The following is a 15,754-nucleotide window of genomic DNA, read 5'->3' on the forward strand; positions in this document are numbered from 1 at the left end:
CATGCAAATGCGTTGTCAGAGACCTCGAGAGGAATAGTACACAGCAATGAACAGTGGTGGTTAGCCATCGCCATCGCCAATAGGGCACACAGGGATCAGAGAGAGATGCCAATTGGGAGAGGTGCTTTTACTTGCTGCTGGCCTCAGCACCTTGCCACTAAAGAAAGAGCTAGAGATCAAAAGCGATGCAGCTAGGGAGAGATGGAGAGGAAATGTTTCCGTTTGGAGGAAACCGAACCAACTCGCTTCAATGCATCATATCGATATATAGTCCCTCACCAATATCGGTCGACAGATGGTGCAGGCACATATAGCCATAGCCAGCCATAGAGCTGCTGGACACAGCTTGCCTGCGAGTATGTATTTTGGGAACGAAACAAGCATATCTTTTGCGTTTGTTACAAGCTAGCTGCCATATCCATCAACCCCATTGCATGCACTTGTTCAAGCAGCTAGCGCTCTCCCGGCCCCGGGCCCGGACCAGATGAGCTAGCTACCTATGTGTACTATAGCTCTGGCCTAGCTGGCTAAGGCTCAAGTTACAGCAGCAATGCAATAATTTTACTCGGTCTCTAGGTTGTGTGCGCGTGTGTTGTGTGGCTCCGTTTACTTTGATAGAGATCCACGATCGATGACAGAAAAAATGCTTGCCCGTTCGTCAAGGGGCCCGAGGGAGAATATTTTTATGGTATTTTTATATAGTCAGTATCCTTTTCTTAATTTGTACTTGCAACATATCATGTGTAACCCCGGAACAGAGGGCGTATGCATTGCCAAGTAAGTACTTCTTACGACCAGAAAGAAGTGATATAGCTAGATCCATGTCACTTATCTTCGGACGAAGAGATTACGTAATATCGTCGTACTACTATTATACTGCTAGTAGTATATCATTTGGATGCTATCCGTGTCATTTATTTTCAGACGGACTGTTATACTCCTAGTATGATATCATTTGGATGCTAGCTATAGTACAGTCCGCAGTTGGAAAAGGTACGTACTTAGCTGCAACTGATCGATGGATGCATTCATGAGCGTTACGATCGATCGAGTCAGGTGCTCCGTTCAGAACTTTGAGATGTACTGCTATATAGCCTTGCCGATATCTGCATCTGGATGTAACTAACTTGAAGACAGATTTATATATATAGATCGATATAGATAGCAGTACGTTCGTACCGCATACAATGTGATGTGTGGGCGCGTGATTGGCACGCACGCACGCACACACCATGCGCATGAAAATATATAAACGTACGCACAGTTGTAAGTAAAAAAGCTGGGTGCGAAAATAAACAAATGCACGGGATCCCATGCGTACATGTTTGTCGGTGTCTGATCGATCTCTGATCATGACCACACGATCCATATCTCTACACTTACATGCATGCATTGGGTACTACTGCATATGGATGCCGCTTACGTGAGTGAGCTAGTGAGACCGGCCACCTCAATGGAGCTAGCTGAAGAAAATAACATCTGCAGAATCTCGATATCCCGGACTACGGATTTTGTCCACTTGTCTACTTGTAACTTGTGCAACCATCCATGCAACGCACGTCCTCAGCTTTTCTTTTTTACCTTCATGCTGCTCCCTACTGCCCACTGTCTCTTTATCTATCTATCTATCTGGGTAAAGGTGAAAGCAGAATAACAAATATATACAGCTAGCTGATGCATGTACTCGGATTTCAGATACTAGATATTCCAAACTGTACTACAACAGTGGTATCCTGTAGCTTTAATTTATTTATTTGATCATAGCACAAGGGATTGAGATCCAATCACACACTTGGAAATTTATGCAGTGGGCGGTGTTACGACTACTCACCACCTATGACGTCAAAGCATTACGCACCGATGATGTCAAATTAAGGTCCAAATCATCCTCAAACAGCTAGCTCAAATTGCTTAATTAGATACATTATCATCTAATTATTACTCCAAAAGAATGGCCTCCAGGGATAATATTTACAGTACTGTAGTCTGAAGATGTTTGCAGTAAATAAAAGAGCAAATGATAAAAAGATGTTGAGTTTACATGCAACGTGGTGTAGTACTATATGCAGTTCATGTTCTCGAACCAAAGCGAGCAGGGAGCACATGAAGGACTGCATATGCAGCCAGCCAATGGAGGGAAAAGTAAATATAAAGCCTGCAGCTGTCACGTACGTTTTTACCATCCGTCAGTTCCCATCTATCTATCCATCCATCAATCCCGGGCGTCCATCCCTGTCCCTGCATTGCATGCCCGCTGTCAGTACTTGCATATATCGTCACCTCCACTAGCTAGCCTGGATAGACTCCTAGCTTGAGCGAGAGAGTGTACGTATACATGTACTCCCCCTCACATGGCGGGATCGAGAGGCCAATACATGGATAAGGAGTAATAATAATTTTTAAGGTAAATTATGAAAGGCAATAAGAATTTGTGTTTGAAAGTTCGGACCTTTGGTTCTGGTGTCAAGTCAAGTTTCACGCATTAGCTAGCAAACATAACCAAACACCAATCTGATGAAAAAGCACAACCAAAAGACCAGTCCACTTATACACTCAACACTACTTATCTTTATCACTTAATTAATGTGTTCTATGCATATATATACGCATTATTACAGTAATATATATATACTCCTATACAGCGAATCGAGAGGAAGGCCGGGTAGCTAGCTAGCTGTAGGAATGATGGATCGACGACAGCAGGAGCCCGATGACGATTTGGTCTTTGTCTAGCTAGCTAGATCGATCGATGGCGCACCTCTCTTTAGGCGCAATGTATGTTGCTGACGGAGAAGTTTGATTGGAAGCATGATGTGTATATATATACTCCTCCGGGTTCTCGCATCCATGCATCTCGATAGATCCTTGCTGATCGAGCCAGCTATTGCTAGCTACCGTCCAAGCCTAGCTAGCTTGCTTGCTAGGATCATGTCATGGCGACTATACATGTTGCTCACTGTATCCGCAGTACACGTATATCAAACGAAACGATCGAGCTAGAGACCGGGTGCATGCATTCGATTTAGTTCGTCCACCACCATGTTTTACTTTTATCTAGGAATATTTTAATTAGGCGCTCTCTCACTATTTCAAATTAAATGTGCGCGTGTCGTTTTAAAAATAATGGTCGCATACATGCACTTCTTGAGTAAATCTTAAGAAACCGCAGTTTTTGGTCAGTTGTCTCACCAGGGCCAAGTTTTTGCTAATTTGTCTGCAGAGCCACACATTTTCGGTCAAACAGTCTCAACTAGTCCAAAACAGATATTTAAGCCCGTTTGATGAGTGTGGTTATAACTTGCACGCCTGATTTTTAATAAAAGGGTTAAATATCAGTTGACCCATCGATCAGAGCGGTACGTTGGATGAAGATTTGAATGACATCCCCACTCCCTCCTCTCACACGTGTTGCAAGCATGTCTAATTATATATATCTAACTAAAAACCAGACGACTTCTCAATAGCAAAAACCATATTAATTTTACTCAGTCAGAACATATGAGGCATAAAATTGAAATAGAAGTAGTAAAACTAGGGATGCAAACTGGATCCATGTTAATTGGCTTGCTTGCTCACAAAAATCGACTGAGAGATCTAAAAGATCTAGAGGTTTGCACAACGGGGGCAATCCTACAATTATAAAGCTAGCTACCATGCATTTGGAAAGAAAAATGTAATGTAACAAGAGAATGCATGCTGATCGAGGGCGGCTTCTGTACGTGGTGCCTGAGCTTACCAGATGACATATATATTGACTAATTAAACATGCATGATATTTAAGTCACAATATTTATAAAAAAAAAAAAGCGCGGTTTGAATTCTCGCGTTGGGGGACTGCTAGCCGCTACTGGCAGTGCAATAGGATATCTGGGACCCGGGCGGCAGATTTCAGAGAGACATATGCATGTTTCAGCGCCAGAATGAAGGCTGCAGATTACAGCTAGGTGCTGCAGACAGGGCAGCCTTGCTGTGGGATCTCCATAGCTGTTGCATTTGCATTGGTGATCGATCTGTACGTACAATCTCTGTCCCGCCCACATTAGTTGCCGGGGTGCGCCTGCAGGAGCTTAATTCTAGCTAGCTATAGCTTGATCGATCGTCATGATATATCCATCCATCCATATATATATATATTGGTCGACCATGCATGCATGCATGCAAAGCTTTGCTAATTGGCTAAGCAATGATGCCGATATATATACCTGCAGCCAATTGGAGACACTGGAGAGATGGGTCGATCGCGCGAGATCGGGTCCAGTAATATATAAGTTGGCCAATAAATATGGTCTGCATGCAGAGATCTGTGCTGAATGTGAAGCAAACGTACGTACGAAACGACCTGTCCGTCCTCTGAACGACGAATGCCCTGGCACGTACGTACTACACGAGCTAGATAGATAGAAGAGCGTGACAGGATATGCTAGTCATGCATGCATGGAGATGAGACGACGACGACGACCATGCACATGCATGCATGCATGCCAATTATTTCAGGCCTCTCTCTGCATGCACTACGTAACGACGTACATATATACGTACGTGCTCCCTCGCTCTCCAATTATTGCTAAGGCCCAATGGATCGATCTCTTGCTACAGTGCTTCCATTGGGCCGGGCCGAGTGTGCGTATCTAAAGCGAACCACCCAATTAATTCCCCTCCAATGGATCTCTTCGTACACCCGCTAAGAAAGAAACAAATTAGTTCCCCTTGGAAGGCGCCTGTATCTTTTTTTCGCCGACCGATTTGGGCCAAATTGATTTTAGAGGCCGACAGTTTGGGCCAGATAAACGCATATGTTTGGATGCTAGGCCTCCAGTGTAAATAAGGACGCAGTTCTATCACTTGGGTCAAGTTTTTCTTACATTCCAGAGGCCTAACTGTTCTTACACACTAGCCCGTTTGATTAATCTTCTTGTAAACTTCTTTACTGGATTTTCCTTTGGATTGACATCTCAGCCGCCCTCTAAAAATAAGAAAATAAATTCGAGTTCACCAATCATTCTTACATGTGAACCAATCATGCATGATACTATTACATAAAGTACTTACTTTCGTTTTGTTACCTAGCTAGCTCACGAGTTATTAATTCTTACCTTCCACTCGCATGAAAAGAGAGTTCTGGAGTTTATAAACCGTATTCTATTATCATGGATCGTTTATTAATTCTTACCGTGTCTGACGATCGATATGCATGCATGCATGCATGTGACACGATCAGCATATATGTATGTACACGTACAGTACAAAACCCCATACGAATACGGCACGACCGACATACTCATTAGCGTGGTCCTAGAAAGCTAGATTAGGAGCGAGCGTTGACCCTTTGCTAGATCTGCAACGATCGAATGCCACATTTATTTTGCAATAAGGAAATTAATTATACATATACCGACGTACCAATATATACCTTATGGTCACTGTACGTGCACCGGCCGGTCGACCACATGCATGCAAGTTAAGCCAACACGTAAAACAAAACACGGGTGATGGTCCTATATAATGCATGCCGTGCATGATATAGGATGGCAGTGCCAACTTGGAGCTGACTCCTCGATGGACCGTCGAGATGCATTCACGGATCGCCCAGAGTCAGCCGTGCCATGCTGACCTTTCATTTCACTGAGGCCGTCCTTTAATTGGGCCCCACGTGTCGGCAACACACAGATGCTAGCTCCAGTCCAGCACACACGACAGATTAGTTGAAATCATGCATGCACAGCGCTATGTGATGGCCGGCTCCATGCACGTACGTTGACACGTAGCTTAGAGATGCCCTGGGGTGCAGGAGTCAACACCTTAATTGTCGTATCCCTTGGACGCCTCCTCCTCCTCCTATAGCTAGCTAGCAGGCCGGGCCAGCCACAGCTCTCCGATCCGATCGTCCGGCACCAATTTTTTTTTTCTTTGGTCTAATTGGACACGATGATCCATCCGTCCGTCAATCAATCCAAGCTCACTCAATTAACCAAAAGGTCAACTCCCAATGGCAACAAAGCACGCATGCATGCATTGTCGTTTTCAGATCCATCTTGCATGGTAAAGGGGGGAGTTAATTAAATTGGAGGTGAGGCGAGGTTCCACACATGATCAATTACATGGAAACAATCATGTTCCAATTGTTAATCAGGAGGCTTAATTAGAAAGGTATTGATTAATGTCTAAATAATTTTCAGCAATTAATTGACAATACATCCTTGGTTTATTTTTGCTTGTATACATGGTGGACATTATCCAAGCGTGCATGCTTGCCCATGGATCGACCTACTAGCTAGGTCACATGGAGTAATCGAATTGCCAAGAAAGTCAAACTCCAAATGCAATACGCCAAAGCATATATGCGTGTCCTTTCTCATGGATGCGTGTAGCATGCAGCGGTTCTGTTGCTTGGATTTGGTAGGGAGATAAATAGATAGATAGGCTTCACAAGAAATGCTATATCCCAATTTGATCATCCATCCACAGCTGCTTACGCGCATACATACACATCTCTAATTCTCTACCACCATATTGCAAAAAACAAAAAGAAATGAAAAATTATCAAGGTAAGCACATGGATCGATTACCCAAATCTCCTTCCTTGATCCCCCCCCCCCCCCCCCTATATATTTTTAGCAAATAGTTCTTCACAATCCTTGTGTGTGTGAAAGATTAACAAGAGCTGCATATGCATATCCATTTCGAGACAGTGGGTTGAACATTCAAAGGTGTGCCGGCCAGGAAAAAAAAAGAAGCAGAAAGAGATCAATAGCAAAATATTCTAAAATTGTCACATGTCTACTAAGTTGGCACACATGCAAAATCAAGTAGGTGTACAATGTGGTTTGGCGAGCTGGGGAGTGATTAAGAGAGAGGACAGGCCTTAATTTGTCCTCACGCCTCCGTTTACATACATGTTGCCTAGGCAGCTTGTAGGTCTCTCTTTAGGACAGAAAAAGGGTATGATTAGGTGTAAGAGCAGCTTTGCATTTGCTGCTCCCTTCAGTGTGGTGGTTGCTATGTGGATAGAGACCCTTAGCTAGAGGGATACATTGATAATTTCCTTGCAGTTTAGGCGGCCCTTGTCTTGTGGGACACTAGCCCTAATTAGGCAGCGCAGTTCGAGTAGAACCCTCTCTGCACCACAGGCTTTCAGGGTTAGTACACGTATCTGGATATATAATTAGTTGGTCACTTTTCTGTGTTGCTTCTACACACCTCCTAGTGAAATAGTAGTCAATTAGCATAATATATGCAGTGGATATGTTCTTTTGATTGATATATGCATATAGAAGAAGAATGTACGCCGGCCTTAATAAGTTATTTTGGTTGATATGTGTGTATATATAGATAAAGAATGTTGTGTCGAATTGGGGAAAAGGCGGTGCATATATGCACTCCAATCATATTATGTGTACACAAAAATGTGTAGGTTAGCTTTAGTGGTTGACAGTTGCATGCATTAGTTGCATGCATATGCATATCCTCTTGGTTGGTTCGATCTTCAATTGTTATTTTGTCAATATACATGATAACTTGATGTGAGTGTGTGCCCTAATATAAACATGCATGCATGGACACATGATCTCTCTTCCCAAACTCGATCCAAACAACCTCCTTATATTATTAGCTTGACTGGTCGATCGATAATCGGCCGGAGATATCAAAATCAAATGAAATTAATATATCAAAGCTAGACCGGGGCATGCACATTTATGCACCTGCCACTACTTGATCCTTAAGCTAGCTAATAATCAATGAATTGCACTCCTAGAGTCCTGGTCTAGTAGGGGGGGTAGTTTGGGTGTAAAATACTAATATTGACTAGTGTAATTAGTCAACTGTGGAGGGTATATTGGTCATTTGGGCATGGTGAAAGGTTCCATTATATATAGAACCTGCACCGGCACTAGTGGAAGCAGGGAGACTGGGTTGGTGAGTGAGCTAGAGTCCAGTCGCTTGCGAATCGAAGCCAAAGTGTATCTTCTCCCCCCAGCAAAAGCTTAGCTTCTTGCTTAATTAGTTGCTTGACAAAGTGAATCTTCTTCTTCTTCTCCATCTATCGAGCTCATATAGCTAGCTAGGAGCAAATATAAATCAGTAGAATTAAGCTAATTAGAGGTCATGGAGGAATATTGGCAGGACGATTTCGGGTTCGGGCAGGAGCTCATGATGAGGGAGCTCCTCGACGAAGCCGCCACTGCGGCGCCATCGCCGGTGGATGCCGGTGCGGCAGCTGGTTATTCTTCTTACTCCAGCAAGGACGATGAAGAGGAAGAGGAGGAGTACTGTCGCTCTGCAGCTCGGCGGCGGCCGGAGCAGCAGTCGTCCATGGTGAACAAGCTCATCTCGGCGGTGTACTCCGGGCCCACTCTCAGTGACATCGAGAGCGCCCTCTCCTTCTCCGGCGCCGGTGCCGCCGACCCTCTCGCGGACGGCCGCAAGTACAGCTCCACCCCAGTGTAAGTACTCCAAATCTATCTCTAGCTTGATTGTTAATTAATTGTGTAAGCACTTGTTGGTATATAGCTGCGAGAGAGAAATTCTTGATTAATTAGCTCTTGATTATATTTAGAGATTGATCTGAATTTGTTCTTACGTGTAGGGTTTTCTCGCCGGAGAAGATGATGAGCAAGATGGAGAACAAGTACACAATGAAGATCAAGACTTGCGGCAACGGGCTCGCCGACGATGGCTACAAATGGAGGAAATATGGTCAGAAATCCATCAAGAACAGCCCCAATCCGAGGTACCTAACCTAGCTACTACTAATCCTTAGAAAAAGCTAGATACTACTGAGAACTAGCCAGTAGTTAATTTGCTAAAACATTTACAAACAAATTCTCTGCCTCAAAAGAAAGAACTAGCTAGCTTTCTATGACGATCGACACTTTAGAAAGATGAAGGAATGAATGAATGGATGACACATCACATCGGGGCAGAGCCCAAAGGAGACAAAGCTCCAAGGTGTAGAACAATTACTCAGCTAGGTGAACCAAATAAAGGAAGAGGGAGCTAGTTATGCACTGTCCTTACTTAATGTCAGAAACCAGAAATCCCCGGGACAAGACTCAAGAGCATCCTCCGCAGCCTGCCACTAATATGTGTGCATAGGTTAGGCAAAATGGCCAAAGTTGAAAGGCCCGGATTCACGAATTGGGCAAGGTAGGTGCGTCCAGATGGAAATTAATCAATGGGCACTTAAATACCTCAGCCCCCACAAAATTGCCCCGAAACCGGCGAGCTAGCTAGCTGTCTCCTTAATAGACTCCCATATATAGTGTAGCAATAATAGGGAGTACATTCTAATCGGCCGTGCAAGCAAGCAAATGACTTGACGCTTGCTTCTTTTGCCAATCCTCAATTTGTGGCTGGAATTCTTTGAAATTAATCTCGGTTGTGGCGACAATAATATTGATTACCCCTAATAATAACCGCACACGTAACCAAGTGAATTGAAGAACTATATACTCTTTGGAGAGATGAAGATCGATGGACAAGCAACTTTGGTGAAATGTTAGCGTAATTTTGTATTCCATCCGTTACATAATTTCTAAAAAGCGTCTAGATACATGTATATGTTAACAATGGATCGTGGTAAATTTGCAGGAGTTACTACCGGTGCACGAACCCGCGGTGCAACGCGAAGAAGCAGGTGGAGCGGAGCACCGAGGAGCCGGACACGCTGCTCGTCACCTACGAAGGCCTCCACCTCCACTACACCTACTCCCACTTCCTCCAAGCCCACCACCACCCGGCCCAACCCCAACCCCAAGCCCAAGCCCAAGCCCAAACCGCTGCTGGATCCAAGAAGCCCAAGCTGCACTCCGCCGCCGACATCACCCCTGCAACAGCAGCAACGACGACCTCGCCGCCGCCGTCCATGGCCTCCGCCGCTACCGTGCCAGCTACAGCTGCCGCTGCTGCAGACGGCGAAAACGTCGACGGCCGGTTCATGCGGTGGCCGGCGGCAGTCGTCCCCAACTCCGACGACAGCTCCTATAATTTCTTCGATGGGAGCGGCGACATTGTTGGCGATGCAGAGGAGGATCATCAGGGGAGGATGACGAGCATCATCAATGGCGGCAGCGGGCTTCTGGAGGACATGGTGCCGCTGCTGGTCCGGCGGCCGTCGTCTGGCAACGACGACTCGGCGGCGACGACGACGACGACGACGAACAGCTCCTCGACATCGACGCTGGGGTCGCCGGCGGGGGCAGGGGCGTGGGCGGCGCCGTCGCCTTCGACGTCGTCCTCCGTGTCATGGAACCCGGCGTCGCCCTACATCGACATGGCCATCCTCTCCAACATCTTCTAAGCTAATTAAAGGCCCTGGCCAATTAATAAGCCCCTAGCTAGTATTTGCTCCTCTGTCGATTGGGATATGCGCTGGTGAATATTATTTACTTGTGCATGCATATGGTTGAAATCAAGCTAATTTGTGTGTACGGACGTGACAAGAGTATAGAAATAGGATAGTAGTGTACCAGTGTATGTTTGTGAGTTAATTAAAGTAATTTCTAGAGCTTATTGTAAGGATTTGTTGTATGTGAGGGTGTAGTTAGTATATATAGGTGGGTACGGTGTACAAGAATAATTGTGTGCAAGCATGCATGATGAGGATGTGTTGTGTGAGTAATATATAATTCATACACATATGTGGTATGTGGACCGTGGTGTATGCATATACATGTACTGTTGTTTGTACAAGCTACTCGCCCTTGTTCCAAAATATAAGCCTTTAATTTGACTTATTAATTATATGTTCACAAATTTATTAGTAAAAAAAAAGAGGAAGTGTGGCATAAAGGTTTGTTTGGCAAGTCAAAATTTGCACGTCCAATCCATTTTTTGTTTTTGCATATATCAGTGGTTATTTTTTTGGATCCACCTATATATAATTATGTGTCTTGTACAACAATGTTGTCATACACGATCGCTCTACTGTACGTTGTAGCACACGCTGCGATGTTAATCTTATACATTTTCCCATCACATTAGGTTTTCTATAGGGATATCCTGGTGCTTTATTACACAAAAAATCGCAAGTCGTACCAAAATAGGCGTCCGGGATCACGCATTAATTAACATGATATGCGCGAACTTCTCCATTTCCTTATTGGATATTCTGCCTTCGTGAAACGATCATCTCAGACGCGTTGTGAAGAAGGGCATACATACGCACGTACGTACTATATCAGTTCCTAAATACATAAATGTTTAAGCATTGTACCAAGTCAATTTTTATTTACAATTTAACCAAGTTTATAGAAAATTATACTAGCCAAGTTCCTAGAGGTGTGCATGCGTGGAGTGGAAGGTTTGAGTCAATGTTTCTGCACGTGCGTGGACTTTAGAGCTGGGCAGAGAACACGAGGCCCATCTTCAGCTCAAAGCGGATACGGTACCATAATAGGCCGGGCCGCCGGGGCAGCGCAAGAAAAAAAAGAAGCCCAGCCCGTTCGGCGGCGCTCCGATGAGGGGGACCCACACGTCAGCGCCAGCCGCAACGGCTACTCTAGACTCTACGGCCTCCGTTCCCCCAGCTGAGTCGTCAATGGCAGAGCAAGCGTCTTAAAGCCCCGCTCCAAGTGACCGTTGCTCCCCTGCTCTCCGCTCCCATTCTCTCTCCTCTCTCCTCTCCCCACCCCGATCCACGCCGGAGGAGATCCAGCCTACCTGCAACGCGGGGGAGAGGCGGCCGGCGGTGACGGACAGGTGGGGATCGATCGATCACAAGGAATTCAATTCAAGATCAATGGCGGCGACGGAGGCGAAGCCGCGGCTGAACGTGCCGGCGGCGATGGCGGGGGCGCTGCGGCTGGACCCGTCCGGCACCGCCTCCCCGTCCCGCTCCGCCTCCTCGTCGTCCTCCCGCCTCCTCGAGATCCCCAAGACGCCGTCCCCGTCCAAGACCACCTACAGCGACCGCTTCATCCCCTGCCGCTCCTCCTCCCGCCTCCACAACTTCGCCCTCATCGACCCCCCTTCCTCCCCCGCCGCCGCCCCCGACACCCCTTACTCCCGCCTCCTCCGCGCCGAGCTCTTCCCGGACTCCACCCCGACTTCTGACGCCGCCGCTGCTGGCCCGGACTCGCCCAACACCAACCTCTTCCGCTTCAAGACCGACCGCCCCGCGCCCGCCTCCCCCTTCGCCGCTGCCGCGTCCCACCTCGATTGCGTCGCGGGCTCCGGCGACTCCTCCGCGTCCAAGAAGCTGCCCCGGAAGGTGCCCAAGACGCCTCACAAGGTCGTGCAAATTCTTCGCCTAGGCAATTCCCCCAAACACCTTTCTCTCTTGGGCCGGTGACCCTGAATCCTCGAGACAGAGCTGACTGACTGACAGTCGTTTCTTTGTTATGTCGTGTGTGTTCCCAGGTGCTGGACGCGCCATCTCTGCAGGACGACTTCTACCTCAACCTCGTCGACTGGTCGTCCCAGAACATGCTCGCCGTCGGTCTCGGCACCTGCGTCTACCTCTGGTCCGCCTCCAGCAGCAAGGTGTGGATGGACACTCTCATCTTTCTTCTTAATTTGCATCCATCGTGCAGCCTGCAGCCAGATTCAGTCATTCTTGTTATGTGTGATGCTGAATTGCTAATGGTGGCTGCCATAAAATTCAGGTGACCAAGCTGTGCGATCTGGGGCCGAGGGACACCGTCTGCGCCGTGCACTGGACACGCGAAGGCTCCTACCTCGCCGTCGGCACAGGCCATGGAGACGTTCAGGTTCGCTCTCTCACCGGCATGATATATACTAATGCAGTCACTACCTGCGTGATCGGTTCAGGATATAGAGTTTGTGTTGCTAAATGGAAAGTGTGGATCAAAATGTCTATGGCGTCTGAAAATGGGCACTTTTATGGCGTCTGAAAATGGGCACTTTTATGGCTTCTGAAAATATGCAGCTCCTTAGGTTCACAATTTGGTATGATGAGCTGACGCTCAATTGAAACACAAGGAAAATTGGAGACTTTCTTTTATTTGCTTCAAGTATTAATAGTATATCGTAACACTGGAGTGTTTATTTAACTATGTGACACCTAAGCTTACTCGAACACATGAGATCAGTATATATATGGAAGCCTTTATTCAACTGCGACATCTTTGTCACGCTCAAAAATATTTTTCCACTTGAAGCAGCTTAGAGTTTTCAGTAAACACTTTGAAGTAGAGTATTCTTCTTTGTCAAGACTATGACATTTGAGTGTCTTTGTCAAGAATATGACATTTAAGTGTACTCCGACAGATTTGGGATAGCTCTCGTTGTAAGCGGATTCGGAACATGGGAGGCCACCAAGCAAGGGCTAGCGTATTAGCGTGGAACTCGACCATCTTGTCCTCTGGTAGCAGGGACAAGAGCATATTGCAGCATGATATCCGTGTCCCCAATGACTACATCAGCAAATTTTCTGGCCACAGATCAGAGGTGAGACTTCTAAGACATGACATTCCTGAAAAGCAATTCACTTGTTATGCACATTAAAAGCATCCCATGTAATGCTTAAATTACAGAACTCTTTCTGAACAAGAAGTGATAAATCTTTACAGGTCTGTGGACTGAAATGGTCGCATGATGACCGTGAGCTTGCATCTGGTGGAAATGACAACCAGCTTCTTGTATGGAACCAACGGTCGCAGCAGCCGGTGTTGAGGCTGACAGAACATACCGCTGCGGTTAAAGCCATAGCCTGGTCACCACACCAGCATGGCCTCGTGGCATCAGGAGGTGGAACGGCTGATAGATGCATCAAGTTCTGGAATACAGCTAATGGGAATATGCTGAATTCAGTTGACACAGGCAGCCAGGCAAGTTGTAGTTCTGAATATGACCTGTATGTTGCTCTAAATATATGCTGCTTTCCTCACCATCGCTTTCTGTTTCAGGTCTGCAATCTTGCCTGGTGTAAAAATGTAAATGAGCTTGTGAGCACCCATGGGTATTCCCAAAACCAAATAATGGTGTGGAAGTATCCATCAATGTCAAAGGTAAGCTTATGCGCTACGTGACCATTCAATAGTAAGATAATTGTCCATTGAAATCCTTCCAAGTTTCAATATCTCTACTGTTTCCTACTGAACCAATGTTCAGTACTGTTTAAATGTTCCTGGGGAAAGTCTTAGTGCATTATAACAATGCCACCTCTTGTTACTGACCATCGAATATTTTCAAATAACAGGTCGCAACTCTGACTGGACATACATTGCGTGTGCTTTACCTTGCAATGTCACCGGATGGGCAGGTAAATCCTTTTCAGAATGTAATAATAGCAGCCTTTCCAGAAATATATTCTTGGAAACATGAGATATAATGCGTGTTTCCATATTTACACAGACAATAGTAACAGGAGCTGGCGACGAAACCCTCAGGTTTTGGAACATTTTCCCTTCAATGAAGACGCAGGTAGGCCTTCCTAAGCTCCAAAAGCATTCACCATCACACAACTTCCAAGTCCTTGTGTACCACATCTAACTTTCTACTGCCACTCTGTTGACATCCAGGCTCCTGTTCGTGATCCTGGGCTCTGGTCATTCTCAAGGAGCCACATCCGATGACAACATATACATCCGGGCCAAACATATACCCGCCATTTGTGCAGTTTCTTGAGTGACTTGTGTAAATTGTGCGGCCTAATTTATTCCATTGCCCATTAACTTAACCGATTCTTTGTAGTAGAAATTCATAGCTCTGAATAATGTATCCGATTCGGTTGACATGAGACATTATAGAGAAACCCAGGGCACGGGAATGTATTCTACTTTAGAGGAAACTTCTGAGGCCATTATAGAGAAACTTGTTGCTTGTAGTTGTACTCAGTACTCAGTACTCAGTACTCAGTACTCAGAGACCTCAGTACTCAGTACTCAGAGGCCATTATAGAGAAACTTCTGTGGCCATGTTTATGATTACCTGTTCAGTTAATTGCCAGCACATATTCTTCTTGCTTTATTTACTGGTTGGTAGTAAAAATTTATGTGGATTCTGTAGACGTGTAGAACGGTATCAGATGCTGTCTGTCCTGGAGAAAGATGAAGAGTAGGATAGAATTTGATGTATGTGAGTGAGCCGGCAAAAAGGGAGGCAGGCAGGAGATCTGGACGGTTCAAGCAAGCCAAAGTTGAAGCTACTGTTTAATATTGATGACTGAATAGATTCTTCCTGGCTAAGGAGACTTTGTGGATTCTGGACGGTGTTCTTCTTTCCTTTTTGCGTCGCAACTTTTTTTTGTTGATATAATAATAGTGCTATTTTATTGTTACAAAATTCTATTTTTGTGTGTGCTGGAGATGCACGTGGCGGCAGTGTAGGGAGGGAGCCATGGTCAGCGAAATGCAGATCAGATGCTGGATTTGGCTTCACGCCAAAGTTAGTAGCATCTGGAGAGTCAAGAAATCTTTGCGAGAGAAAAAAAAAGCTATTTGCAGCTAGGCCATGTCTTTTAAAGAACAAGAGGGTTTTATTGTTCTTTTGTTTTGGAGCAAGAAATTCATGAGTTGATTATGACCGGAGTCCTCCTCTTGGGGGCACTACTGGTTGTCAGTTTTGGGTGATTTGGACAGCTAACTGCATACAAACAGAGATAATGACCTTTTCTCTGATCACCATAATAAATTCATCCTTTTTACATTTGACACTAAAACTTAAGAAAAACGGTGTAATTGGAACGGTGAAGGGCTAGAGAGAGATGAGTACATTGTCGTGGGCAAACCACAACCTCTAACTCTCTTTACCCTCACTTGAGCAATTCCCGCGCAAATCCGCCTCTCGCGATGCA

General features: G+C 45.6%; 2 protein-coding genes across 2 annotated transcripts; both read left to right on the forward strand.

The window, feature by feature from the left end:
• The first annotated feature begins 7,884 nt into the window (after positions 1-7,884).
• On the forward strand, positions 7,885-10,686 carry LOC100839602 (WRKY transcription factor SUSIBA2). The gene is made up of 3 exons (XM_014898779.2): positions 7,885-8,441; positions 8,585-8,728; positions 9,589-10,686. The coding sequence occupies exons 1-3, from the start codon at positions 8,104-8,106 to the stop codon at positions 10,295-10,297; spliced, it is 1,191 nt and encodes a 396-aa protein (XP_014754265.1). The 5' UTR covers positions 7,885-8,103; the 3' UTR covers positions 10,298-10,686.
• An 853-nt stretch (positions 10,687-11,539) lies between these two features.
• LOC100839910 (protein FIZZY-RELATED 3) lies at positions 11,540-14,921 on the forward strand. The gene is made up of 9 exons (XM_014899413.2): positions 11,540-12,229; positions 12,358-12,480; positions 12,603-12,707; positions 13,228-13,407; positions 13,530-13,787; positions 13,866-13,967; positions 14,159-14,221; positions 14,314-14,382; positions 14,481-14,921. Exons 1-9 carry the CDS (start codon positions 11,738-11,740, stop codon positions 14,532-14,534), a joined length of 1,446 nt encoding a protein of 481 aa, XP_014754899.1. The 5' UTR covers positions 11,540-11,737; the 3' UTR covers positions 14,535-14,921.
• Positions 14,922-15,754: the final 833 nt, after the last annotated feature.

The sequence above is a fragment of the Brachypodium distachyon genome, chromosome 2, assembly GCF_000005505.3.
Source record: "Brachypodium distachyon strain Bd21 chromosome 2, Brachypodium_distachyon_v3.0, whole genome shotgun sequence".
Classification (NCBI taxonomy): Eukaryota; Viridiplantae; Streptophyta; class Magnoliopsida; order Poales; family Poaceae; genus Brachypodium; species Brachypodium distachyon.

Excerpts from the sequence above, each read along its gene's own strand:
- LOC100839602 (XM_014898779.2), top strand. The coding sequence starts at position 8,104 with ATGGAGGAATATTGGCAGGACGATTTCGGGTTCGGGCAGGAGCTCATG. Across the intron at positions 8,442-8,584 it reads AAGTACAGCTCCACCCCAGT|GGTTTTCTCGCCGGAGAAGA; the intron begins GTAAGTACTCCA and ends TCTTACGTGTAG. Across the intron at positions 8,729-9,588 it reads AAGAACAGCCCCAATCCGAG|GAGTTACTACCGGTGCACGA; the intron begins GTACCTAACCTA and ends GTAAATTTGCAG.
- LOC100839910 (XM_014899413.2), top strand. The coding sequence starts at position 11,738 with ATGGCGGCGACGGAGGCGAAGCCGCGGCTGAACGTGCCGGCGGCGATG. Across the intron at positions 12,481-12,602 it reads GGTCCGCCTCCAGCAGCAAG|GTGACCAAGCTGTGCGATCT; the intron begins GTGTGGATGGAC and ends CATAAAATTCAG. Across the intron at positions 13,788-13,865 it reads CAGTTGACACAGGCAGCCAG|GTCTGCAATCTTGCCTGGTG; the intron begins GCAAGTTGTAGT and ends TTTCTGTTTCAG.